Source organism: Pseudochaenichthys georgianus, chromosome 23 (assembly GCF_902827115.2).
Source record: "Pseudochaenichthys georgianus chromosome 23, fPseGeo1.2, whole genome shotgun sequence".
NCBI lineage: Eukaryota > Metazoa > Chordata > Actinopteri > Perciformes > Channichthyidae > Pseudochaenichthys > Pseudochaenichthys georgianus.
Genome location: NC_047525.1, coordinates 15,207,227 through 15,220,671, shown reverse-complemented (window position 1 = coordinate 15,220,671; position 13,445 = coordinate 15,207,227). Strand labels below are relative to the sequence as shown.

The window sequence follows — 13,445 nt, the reverse complement described above, 5'->3', positions numbered from 1 at the left end:
CACACCTTCCGGCGCAGACTGAAAACCCATCTCTTTCGACTCCACTTCGAGCAATAGAACTATTAACAAAGCACTTATATACTAATAAAGGACTAGCTTACCTAAAGCCAGTTGAGTAGCACTTGAAATGTTTAGCTCTATGAAACCTGATGTACTTATATGATTCTGTTTTCTTCAAGTTTGTATTTTGTTGGTCGAACGCACTTATTGTAAGTCGCTTTGGATAAAAGCGTCAGCTAAATGCAATGTGATGTAATGTAATGTACAAGACGGCCACTTTTAAGAAACTCCCATCACACTCAGAAAATGTTATTGTGTCTGCGCAATTTCCTTATCCTGTCTTCCACAAGTCAACTGCCTAAATGGCGTGTAATTAAGAGCTGACACCTTGCTAAGAAACTCACAGATGAACAGAGGAAGAGGAGAGAGAACAGACAGAGTGCGAAAGGCTGGAGGGAGGCGTTGAGGTGAGGTAAGAAAGTGTGATGGAAGAGGGTGGGAGGTGCAAGAGTTCCTGCTAAAAGAGGCTTAAAATAAAGAAAAAAGAAATGAAAGTTTAATGGAAAGAGAGAAGAAGTCAGAGATGATGAAAGCGAGTATCCACGGGTCCCTGGAAGTCTTAAATAACCTAAATTTAAAGCCCAAAAATTATATTACTTAAAGACAGAGATTTTATCTTGTTCAACATTTAATAGGAGTCTTCCTGGCACACTCAAGGCTCGGATTAATACAGAACTGGGTTAATGCATTATGCATTCCTTATGGCTTCAGCTTCACTTAGGAGAGTTTCACTATCCCTTACCACTTTATTTCTCGGTGTCCTTTCTCTTACTCAACCCATTTAGAGTTTGAGAAACTTTCACCGGCCATTCATTGCGAAATAGACACATTCATATCTTTAAGTCTTTTTTAAACTGGCTTTAAAACCTATTTTGTATACGTCACACACACACACACACACACACACACACACACACACACACACACACACACACACACACACACACACACACACACACACACACACACACACACACACACACACACACACACACACACACACACACACACACACACACACACACACACACACGTCTAAACTCATGTTGTATTATTTAGGTTGCTTTGGACCCCATTGATAATTTGACATTTGTTTTTGTATTACATTTTAAATTCTCTTTTTATTTTCTCTATACTAGACACTGCATTTGTCTTACCCTCTCCTGTAATGACTTAATCACTCAATTTAAAAATAAAAATAAATGATTGTGCCAATGAAACCGTTTCTGAACATGGACTTGTAGGAATGTATTTTTTTTACTTTATTATTTTCTTTTCACCCTAGAAATAGGTGTATATGTGTACATATGTATGTGTATGTATATAGAATGTGTCTTTATCCTACAACTGGTTGACTAACGGGAGGGCTCTGTATAAGCTATACTTTATACTAATTCTGTTTGTTTGTCAGATGTATAAATTGTCTAATTGTTGAAATAGTAGAATCAATAATAATAATAAAAAAACCTATAAAAGGCTTCAATTTGCCATAAACCTGCAGATGCTCTTGAAAGGAAATCTTAGTACAGATGACAGAAGAAGAGAGCAGTAGATGGCGCCAGTCTGCAGTGAAGGATATCGACATGAGAGCCCACTTTCACCCATTTGCTCCACTCCCCCCCCCCCCCCCCCCCCTTACCCACGATTCATCCATCCCCGGCACAGCCTCTATGTTACTGTTAGACGCCCAGGGCACCACTCTTGGTCTGGCCTCATTAAAAGATCAAGACAATTCTTAGCAACAGTTAATACATAGTCTGTGGAAAAGAATAGGCGCAACAAAGGGTCCGGTCCCGTCGTTAATGGCGGTACAGTGAAGGTTTATCTACTTTTCTTTGGACTCACCGGCCATCTGCTGGATCCCGCTGAAGGCTCCGAGGTTGCTGGAGGAGGTTGCCTGCTGGAGCAACTGATGGGGAAAAGAGAGAGAGAAAGAAAGAGGAAGAGAGACAAGGCAGAGAAAGAGAAGAGGGAGAAACAGAGTGCGTTAGGCGGATTCAGAGAAACTTATAGGGTCAAATGTGATCCGTTGCTAAATAAACATCAGAAATAGGGGGCACAAACATCACATGGGTGGTTTCTAGCTTAGCAAAAACTGTTAATGATGACTACTATCATTGAATTAAAGGCGTTTTATTAAAATGTAAAGCATTTGTTTATTCAATTTGACCTTATTTTATCGATAAAAGTAGGTCGGATTTCACGGAAAATAGGCCTATTGATCATATATTCCAAAAACTGCCACTGTGTGGATTGACATTCTTACATTATCTATTTTACACGCATCGACATACTCTTCTCCATTTCTTTTTCTTCTTGCACTTGCTTTATTATTTATATCTTGTGTTTATTTACATTGCATTGTTGAAAGAACCTGGGATTTTTCATTTTTCATTGGCCAAACTAGCGATTGTAAATATGACAAAAAAGCATTGGCGCCTTGAATCTTGAAACAAACGTTACATGTGTATTAATGTGTTGGGGATGAAGTTGGCTAAGAAGGTGTAACACAGATGTATATTTTATGAATCCTAAGCAGTTAAACCTGAGCAAAATCAACCGGACAGCACATTGCTAAATGCATGGCAACACCGAGAAGCTAATAACGAGCTTTACTGTGGGGTTTGCCTCAGTACTCGCTGAATAAATGAGCTGCTAATATAGTTTGATCTCTCCTCTAAGCAAACACTGTTTGTATTCCGGTGTGATTGTTCCAGACAAGTTGAGCATGAGAGCTCTAATCTAGCCAACTAATTAGATTTCCAAAACAAAAGTGGAATACTGAGGCTGTCAAAAAGTCATCCTCCAAAGACTTGAATGAACAGCAAATGAACATCTTGTTTCTGTACTGTGTGTGACTTCTTTCCATCTCGAATGGAGCTTAATATAAAAGGGGGCTGACAGAGCAGACACATGTTGGAGCACAATTTAAACATCTCACATTTTCACACAAGCACATTAATTATTATCCAGTAAAGGTGGGATGTTTGCCTGGGCTGACAGGTGTTAATTGCACTTAACAAATCTCTAAACTTTCACATATAAGTACAATTTGCGCTGTTAGTTTAGAAAGGGAAGCACAATTGAGGAAAGGGTTGGGACTTTCTACACGAAGAGTCCCGACTATAAGGCTCTGAAAATGTAAAGACTGAAGAGAGAGAGAACGAGGTTTCTGAACAGTACTTTAAAACCAGAAAATCTCCCAAATCAAACAAATGAACTGCAGAGGGTCTCAGATGCTGAGCAGCAGACCCTCCAATGCAGGATTCCTCAAATTGGGGATCAGTGGACTCCCAGGGGCCCCAAACTGTCCCTGCACATCTTTTTTTGGGGGTTTAATCCCACACAAGTCTTAAGAATTGACCATAATAGGTGAATATATAACATTAATTGAATCTCTGAAACATGACTTGGTTATGGCCAAGTCTTTTACTTAATCAATTAAAAAAACAAAAAAACAATTATGTATTGTTTGTCGAAAGGTTTAAATTAGCACATTTGGAGATAAGGTACATGTTTTTCAATGGATAACAATTATTTACGGCATAAGGAAAACCAGAGAGAACATGGGTAAATCCTGGGTCCTAAAAATGTGGTTTGTATACTATGAAATTGTTATGGAAATGTATGTATAAGGTAGACACTGGGGTGTACATCCTCAGTTTCAACCACTTTGACAAATGCTAGGAAATATTAATAAATGTAATTATTTCTGGGCTTTTGCCACAGAGAATTTTAATTAATATCCAACCAAGCAAGTCAATGACATTTCTAGGAGGAAACAGTATTGGGTAAATATATGTACAATTGTTATTTTGGGCCAAAACATGTACTGCAATTGACAACATTTGTAAAGAAAATGTGTCCTTGCATTGATAATGTCTCGGGCACTAACAGGTGAAAAACAGAGGATGTATTCTATATATTTTTTTCTCTTGTTACATGTTTGATATACATAACATATGATTGGCTTTTAGCATCCTGTTCAGAGACCTCATTTCCCCGTCAGCCCATAGGAGAGGATGGAGGAGAGGAATAAGGGAACAAAGGAAAGAAGGGAGGAAGATTTCAGGGGATCTGGATATTTTTGAATATGGGCACTGACTGCAGCGACGTTGGCCATGGTGCTGCAGTAAGGGGTGTAGGAGGGGGGGGAGGTGATGGAGGCGGCGCTCCTTACAGCCAGGTACTGCGGGGTGAGCCCCCCCAGGCCCGTCAGGCTCCCCCAGGTGGTCGCACTGTTGAGCTGCTGCATTTGCTGCGCCAGCTGCTGCTGCAGACGCCGCTGCTCCTTGTCCTTCTGCGTGTCAGCAAACTTCACCACAATTGGAGACGAGCAGCCCTGAGAGGGAGGAAGGGGGAGAGGAAGGGGATGAGGAAAAGATTCAAGAGAGTGTAGAGGAGAGAAAATGGGACGGAGGACGAAGATGAAGGCAAGAGGAGAGTAAAAGAACAGGGGAGGAGAGGATACGAGAAGAGAGGAGACAAGAAAGTACATAGAACATGAGAGGAAGATGAAAGAGAGAGGAGGAAGTAAAAGAAAAATGGAAAGAGCAAGAAGAACAGAAAAGGATATAGAAATGAAAGGAGAGGTGTAGAGAGGAAAGGGAAGATGAGGACAATGGGAAAGGAAACAGAAGATAATTAGGGAATCTGGTAGGGAACACACCTAAACATTCAAATGAATAATACACTGAACATACAGTATAATAACGGCAAGAAAATGAAGGTTTTTACGATGAAAGGGAATACACACACACACACACACACACACACTGGAGGGACTCACAAAAGAACAACCACACATTTCTGTATTAACGAACTTTACATCAGCAAAGAGAAAAAAATCTATTCTTAATTAAAACCACCAAATACAATTCCCTCGCACGCACGCACGCACACACGCACGCACACACACAAACTGAGTGACACAGGACACACACACAGAGTCACACAGGACACACACACACATAGTCACACAGGAAAGTTGACTCTAAAGCCGGTGGGCTTTCTTCTTCCCCCCACAAGGGCTCAGTTATCTCTTAGTCCAGAACACTTTCACCAGAAACAGATTTCATGAGTTCGCCAACTATTTCATCATCTCATATGAAGAGAGACTTGAAGTGTATGTGTGTGTGTGTGTGTGTGTGTGTGTGTGTGTGTGTGTGTGTGTGTGTGTGTGTGTGTGTGTGTGTGTGTGTGTGTGTGTGTGTGTAAGAGAGGAAGAGTGTGTACAAAAAGGCAGAGATTGGGAGACCCAGAGGTGGAGAGGGCAAGAGGAAGATTTTGAGATTTGGACAATGGGAAGTGTGACTAATTGTCCACATGTCTATCCCCCGTGTGTCACAAAAGAAACGCTCCTGATGAAAGTTGCAGCGACGGTTGGAACACACAAAGCTTAAAACAGCGAGTCATAATCACACCACAGAATTACTCACACGCTGCAATCAAAGCCTAGGGGCGAATCCGTCGGAAACAAAGGCAATCTGCCACGGGAGAATAAAAAGCTTTTGATTGAAACATTTAGTTTGAGGCACAATCCGCACTCGGCAGGGGAGAGGAGGGATTTGGCTTCTTTACAGTCAGGAGATATATGTCAAGTGTGTGTAACCCCGTGTGTGTGTGTGGGGCGGAATGTGTCAGTTCAGGTGTGTTGTGTCAAAGTGAGGTTTTCGTGACAGAGGCTTTGGATGGCACTGCAAAAAGTACATTTAGTGAGCAGTTCTTTGGAGAAAGAGGTTATTTCTGAAGCAATGAAAAAAGAAGTAACTTTGTTTATTCTTTTTCTTTATACATTTTTTGTATTATTTATTTTCAATGTTCCGTTCTCTTTTCTTTATATATATTTTTTATGTATTTATTAAATATTTTCAATGTTCTTTTCTTTATTTTTCAAATTATTTTTAAATATCTTTTCTCTTTTCTTTATTTTCCCCCAATTTTGACTGTTATTAATATCATCACCCAGATCTTAAAAACAATAAGGAATTTCTTATAAATATCTGTAGATACTATAGATATATATTTATCTTAATACTATTGATCTGTATAAAATGTACAATTTTTTGTTGCATTTTATCATATTTTTAACTCATGTGCAATGCCTTGTAAACATGCTGCTGTAACAAAACTATTTACCAATTTGAGATCAATTTAGTATATCTATTGTCAATAAGAATAATACAAAAAAAGATAACAACCTATCTATATTAAAAAATTCCTATTCAGTAAATGCATCATTTAAAAGCAGCCTCGCCCACACTTTTACAATGTACTCTGTATATGTTTCTCCTTGTGTGTGACTATGGCTGGACGTTATCAGCCGAGCGTGCATCTCCCCTGTCTTACGGCGGCCATATTTACTGCCCCCCCCCCCCCTCCATCATTTCGCCTCTTTGTCCTGCCCGCCAACAGATAAAGGAGACGAGGGGAGGATTGCATTGGGAGGGAGAGTGTCAGTGGATTCCCCCGGAGACAGTACTCCCCAAACCTCTCTGCTAAATATCTCATTACTCCAGCTGACACCCAGCGAGCGGGAGGAAACAAGCCCAGAATGAGGGTCCTGCCCTGGGAGAGGGGCCGGGAGCCTCTACGCTCGCTGCTCCCTGAAGACTCGGCTGCACTTTAAAGTTTTACGGGCGATCGGACGGTTGGTCAACTTTGGCCTTAAGTGATGAGAACATGAGGAGGGAAAGTGACATGTGTTGGTTTTACTTAGAGAAACAAAACCAGCTTTGATCTGACCGTAGGGAGATATTGAATAATGTATTAAAGATTAGAAACAGCTCAAACTTTCAGATATGTCACTCATGCATGGGAAACAACATCAATGATGATTTGTAAATATTACATTCAAGTCTTAACAATTAACAGGAACAGCAAGGAACAGGCAAGAATCCTGACTCCCATCCTCTCATGCACGATTGAAGCTTTTTGTTGTCGGTTCCAGAATATAATTTTTTATAGATTTGAGTCGATAAAAGACGTCTGTTAAAACTCTGCCTCTGTGTGCGATCACACTTCATGTTGTATTATTAGTAAAGCATCTGATTTGTTTTGAATGGGCCACCTTTGGACGAACAGCAAGGGCCATCAGAATATTCCACGAGTCCCTTGTAGATTGTAAAGATATAACAATACACTGAATTTATTAATAACAGTCAATTAATGTTAACCAACAAACTTTTTGGTCATTAAAAAGTTGAAACTGCTTTGTGTTTAATGCTCTCTCGATTCAGATATTTAGAAAATAACATGTCATTAATTCGATACCGGTGGTGGAGCATCAATTTATTTTTGATACTATTTTAGGAGAGAGATTTTCAGCAGCAGACTGTCTCCAACGTTGCACAGTTTTCACATCTGAAGAGAATAAGGCACTCACAGAAATATCTCTCCTCAGGAGACAATTCCACTGGGAAAGAACTCCTCTCTGAAATGTTATTTTTGTTTTGTGTCTTACAATTTTTGACAAATCTACACAAAAATGCCTCACGTGGATACTTTTCTGCATAGTTTGGATCGTTGAAGGCACACAATATCAATCATGCTTTAGCAAGAGGATTGGCGCTCATAAAACATCTCCAAACACACGCATCTCTACTGTATGTTTTTTCATGTTATTAGTAGATGGATCAGTGTGTGTATAATAACCATTCATCTCAAAAATAAACTTCATACGTATAGAGTGCATAGGGATGACGTATTGTTGTTGACCAACCCAAGAAGGTAGCATTGTAAGGGCTCCCCGACAAAAAGCAGTGGTATGTTTTCATTGGATTTTTGAATATTGCAGAAAAAAAGCTATGTGGCAAAATATGATACTTTAAAGAATGTTATGGCAGGATAATCTCCACCTATTAACACCAATGTTATGATTGTTAAAGCATTACTAAAAGTAAAAAGCTAGGCTATAAAATAAGTACAACACGGTCACATGACATAACGTCAGCACCGCTAAGCTAAAGTCTAGCATAATGACATTTAGTAGTCTCATTTCACTTTTGTAGCAGTCACTGTTTTTATTTTTTTAATTTAAAGTTATTTTTGGGCAACCAGAGCCTTTTATTGTAGCGACAGATTTGAAGAGGGCAGACAAAAGAGATGAAACCAGCTCTATCGCTCTACCAATGAGCTACACTGTTTTACCACACAGGCTTCAGACGTTAGCCAGATGCTAACGTTAGCCAGATGCTAGTTACTGACATATTTTATCGTAGAACAAAACATGAACATCTATTCAGCTTGTGTTGACCACAGACCTTATTTAACCTTTACTAAGATTCCTTTTCAGAATATATCATAGAGTTTGGATGATTGTAGCCCTTTATATAGGTGTTTTTCATCCTCAGATGGAATGTGCCTCATACCGTGTCTCCAGAAGTAGAAATCTCCTATTTTTATGTGATTGACATATGCGTCAGAGTAGCCATGACAGCCTATATTCTCAAAATGATACATAGCAATAAGCACCTAGCACAATTATGGAATCCATATGTATAATTATGTAATTACAGTGTTTAAATATACACCTCAGCACCTGCGTCAGGCCGTGGTTTGACCCTCCGACGCAGAGGAGTAGAACTTTTTGTCAGAAGTTACAGACTTGAGCAGGAGTTCTCTCCCTAATAAAGCTGACTAAACTCCCTGAAGTCAACTCTCAGAGACAAGCGTGGAGAGAGCCTCACACATCACTTCCCATCTCTCCCAAGCATACACGCAAACTGAACTTATAAGCTCCGGTCCATTTACCTTGCAAATCAATCTCTCATAGCTTTCAAGAGAGTTTATGCTCTGAGCCTCCTCCATCGCATTTATTTACCACCCACTGAGCCTTTAAATGTCAAACCATGTTTTCTGCAGCTACTAAAAGGGAAGCAGGAGGCTCTCTTGTCCGTACAAGTGTGCACACCGAGTCTGGAGCATCCGTGCACATTTATGTTAACCTTTTGTCTCCAACACACGAAAAGCACTGAGAAAAGCATTAAAAAGGGTGCTTTCCCCTGAAAATGTACAGCTACATGATTTGGAAAAAAGAACTAATTGTGATTATTTTTGACTGATATTATAAAAAGAATGAGTGAATGGAAATGTTTTGCCTCATTCTCATTGAAAACATATTAAAATGTCATGGTGTGATTGTTTTAAGAAGATCTGAACAAAACAAATATGTGTTGGTGCTCTTTAGAATAAGATGTGTAAACCTGTTGCTACACAAAATATTTAAAATGATATAAAACAATTGTATTCTAACGTATATTTAGCCTTTAACAAAGATTGTGCTTCCTCTAATTTGAATATCGCACCACTCCATATTGCAAATTCAAAACAACTACTTCACTCTAGCCTATACTCTCCTTGGTCTCCAATGCCATTTACAGATAATGGTTTGATTTCTCAATTATTTCTCAATACATCAATTTTTTAATAACAGATCTCTGCAATCATTTCTTTGTCTGTTTTCTACAGACAAAAGGTAGTTTGTTTGTTTGTTTGTTTGCATGATAACTCCTGACTCGAAACAATGTTATCCATATTTTCATAGTAGAAGGTATAGTTATGCCGTCCCTAAAACGGATAACATTTGACATATTATCACTTAGGGTTTCTAAAAAAAGAAAACTCGTGATTTACAACCCAAACATTTATAAATCCTTTGTCAGATGTGATAAAACACAGTCAAAAAGTAGATATCTTGAGACTTATTTGTGGAAGTGGATTTTATAATATAACTTTATTGATCCCTGTTGGGAGATTCAAGCCGCAACATGAAAACTATTGAATCACAGGACAGGTAAGAGTGGGCCATGGTAATACGAATAAACATATAAATAACAGTATATATTAAATAAACAACTACGGACTTCGGTGAAACTTTATATTTATACACCTATGGTTGTGTTATATTGACACCTATGGGATCATCCAGCTTTATATGTCCCTCAACATCAGCCCTTATTAATCTAATAATGTCTTCCTCTTGTCTGATCCTCTTTACTGCAATTGACAGATGTGGTTGTTTACTATTAAAACAGACACTGCTCTGTTGTCTCTCATGCTCTACTTAAGCTCTCGTTTACATGTGCTCGAACACGTGTGCATCGGCGGTGAGGGTGTGTGTGCGTGTGTTTGTGTGTGCAGCGGGGGCAGGATAATGTTTGAGTGGGCCTCGAGTGTCATGTGGGGAGAAAAAGGAGCGTCGGAAACAGAAATCAGTGTTGATGAAGCGTCGCACAGGGGGAGCTGAGTGCTAAATGAGTATGTATAAAAGGAGTAGATAATGTAAAGCACAAATACAACACAACAAAGCCAGCCCACTTCCTGTGTGTGTCTTCAGAGGTTCGACAGTGAATTACCTGTCTCGCTCATATCCACTTTCATTAGGGCCTGACATTCAGCCAGCGCACGTGTGTGTGTGTGTGTGTGTGTGTGTGTGTGTGTGTGTGTGTGTGTGTGTGTGTGTGTGTGTGTGTGTGTGTGTGTGTGTGTGTGTGTGTGTGTGTGTGTGTGTGTGTGTGTGTGTGTCAGTGAGTTGTGTGTGTGCCACCGTGTACCTGAATGTCACGCCTTAATGAGAATGGATACGACAGTGACAGGGCCATCAACACACACATTCCCATTTATTTTTTCAGCCATGACATGTACGCACAATCTCGCTCTATCTAAGACAGAGGAGTGCAATAGAGCCAAGACAATAACCAAACTCTATTTACCAGACCTCATTCCCTCACACGGACCCGAAGTAATTACTTTTAAATTGCAAAAACTGAGGAACATTAACAAACGGTTGCGGCAATTTGGGGCCCGTCTGGGGCTACACAGCGTGTTTTCAAATGGAAATGAAGGTATTTTGCTATTGTCCACTGCAATATCGTTATGGTTAAAGGCTTCTTTTTCTGTGTGCCTGATAAAAGCGGAGGACACTGGCAGTGTTTACCTGGCTCAGAAAGAGGATAATTCCAGCTTAATGCTAACGCCGTCACTGCTTCTACTCAGACAGAAACGCCGCTGCTGCTCAGCGTAAATCCACACACACTTCAATGATATCCGCAGCAAGGAAGTCACTTTGTGTTAGTGGTTATTTGTTCAAACAGTCTTCAACATGCCATTTCAGGAAATGTAATAGGTGGATTGGAATGAGGTAGATAACGATGGCGGAAAAAATTGCGGTGCATTGAAAGAGCGTAGGATATTACAGAATTGACAATGTGAAAATAGAAAAACACGATACAAAACCCTCACACTGTATACCAAGGCTTCACGATTAGAAACATAAAAAAATGATGATGATTATTTTAAATGATATTGAGATATTAGAGGCATTTAAAAATATATATATAATTCATTCATTTTAATTGAGAAATATATTAAATAACCATGGTGTGATTTTTTTAAGTAAAGATTTGTTATTTAGGCTGAACATTATGTTTGTTGGCCAGAGCTTATCTGCAGCTTCACATAACTTAACACCCTTAAGTTAGACATTTTCACATATTTTGCTTTTACCAACAAATACACTAACTGCACTTTGGATACTGCATTTGTCCATTTTGCCTTTTTAATAAAATGTAGATGAATTGCGCAGCCCTTCTACAGACAGTCACAGGGTGCAGCATGCGTTTCCCCCATGTCAGGGTCACAGCACATCAATAGCAGCCATGATTATCATGATCAGTACTAATGAGGGGGCTCGGGGGTGAACGTCTCTTTTCTTGCACACTGTTATTACCACTTTTTGTTCCTCTCTCTGACACTCGTCTTACACCATGTAATTTGGTCCCAATCACAGCCTATCACCCTGACCTGTCACCAGCCTCACAATGTTGACAAAAGTGCCCCCCCCCCCCCAAAAAAAAAAGAGGGAACACAAAGGAGGAGCGGCCGGGGCCCATTACGGCCCCGCCGGGGTCGCGGTGCAGCTGATGAGGTCTGTAACACCACCTGCACATTGTGACTCTCAGGTCAATGGTGCTGCTTTGTTCTCACATTGCAGCCTCTGCCAAAGTTTGTTATTGGGAAATGTGTGACCAAAGACATAACACTGCTGGCTTCTGTTTCAGCAATGCAGGGGCCTCAAACTAAGACATCACGCATTTTCTAAGACATTAAAGGAACACCAAATAAAAGCCATTTGTATATCAGTTGCTCACGCTGCGTTACATTCAAACACCGAAGAAAAGTTGTGTTATCTTGCACGCCTCCACATGCACTTAGAATACAAAAATGGAAAAATAATCTTATGAATCAAAGTAAATAAGGGCCAAAGGCAGAACTATATTAAACCATCTGTTTACAATATTTCACAAAATGCATGCTGTGTAATCCAAATCTCATTTACCCATTCACACCCCTTACTTTCCTCACACATGCATATTTGTTTAAACTAAAACACTTATGCAAAATAGTCTCATCTGCAAGTTAGAAGTATATCAGATAATAAGGTTATAGTAAAAATGCAAGTATAGTGAACATTTGACTGAGTAAAACAGACTTTTAAAAGGGTTTTCTGCTTTAGAATTTGGCCCAAGTTTACGGTTATTCCATATTTGGAATATTTCTTCAGGGTGGAGGCATGAAGGACATTTTTTTTTTTTTAAAGGTCACCTATTATAAGCATTTTCAATTATATATTATAGGTTTCAGATATATACAAAACATGTCTCTGAAGTGTTTGGTTTGAAATACCAAACAGATCATGCATCCCATAATCCCCTCTGTTTCAGCCCTGTTTCAAAATGGCTGATTCTGTAGCTTTAAATGCTAATGAGCTGCTGCTGGCCACGCCCCTCTGAGAAGTGATTGGTTAAAAAACAAAATGGTACTCTAGGAGGAGATTCAGGTGATAAGGTGGGGGTGGGGGGGGGGGGTTGGGGGGGCGGGGTGGTGTTACCTTGGTTGGTTATTGGCTAATGGTTACACAACCCAAAAAAACATTGTGACATCACAAAGTGGCCAAAATCTGATCAGCTCATTTTCAGACAGGTTTTTATATAAATGGATAAGGACAAAAAGAGAGAGGCTATTTTTTCCTGAAACTTTCCCAATCTATTTACACAGAGGGGACACATGTGTATGTAGAAAATACATGAAAAGTGGATTTTGCACAATAGGTGACCTTTAAAGAACTTAAGATCACGTGGGGGAAGTAATTGATATAGAAATTGGTGGAGAACGACTTTACGAGAGAAACGTCTAAATATGGCAGTGTGATCTGAACGTTTTTTTCATTCCCACATTTCCAGAAAACTCGTGACATGTGAGATTTATTTAAATGTAACCAAGTGCTGCCTAGACCTTAACATTAATATGACAGCATTCGATTCAGGCTCTTGAATTAGATTAGATGTTACTCGCCCAACTTCAGAAGTCTCGAGGTGTAACACAAA

At 39.6% G+C, this 13,445-nt stretch overlaps 1 protein-coding gene across 15 annotated transcripts in view; it reads right to left on the bottom strand.

Annotated features, from left to right (window-relative positions):
- Nucleotides 1-13,445, bottom strand: part of celf2 (cugbp, Elav-like family member 2) — a 238,387-nt gene that overhangs the window by 27,807 nt on the left and 197,135 nt on the right. For 9 of the 15 annotated variants that reach the window (XM_034075080.2, XM_034075079.1, XM_034075081.2 and 6 more), the window contains 2 exons: nucleotides 4,166-4,402; nucleotides 1,906-1,969 (listed from right to left, as the gene is read on the bottom strand). In XM_034075080.2, coding sequence (XP_033930971.1) covers nucleotides 1,906-1,969; nucleotides 4,166-4,402 — 301 coding nt within the window. The remainder of the gene's footprint in view (nucleotides 1-1,905; nucleotides 1,970-4,165; nucleotides 4,403-13,445) is intronic. The other 6 variants (XM_034075084.2, XM_034075088.2, XM_034075085.2 and 3 more) reach the window with 1 other exon arrangement.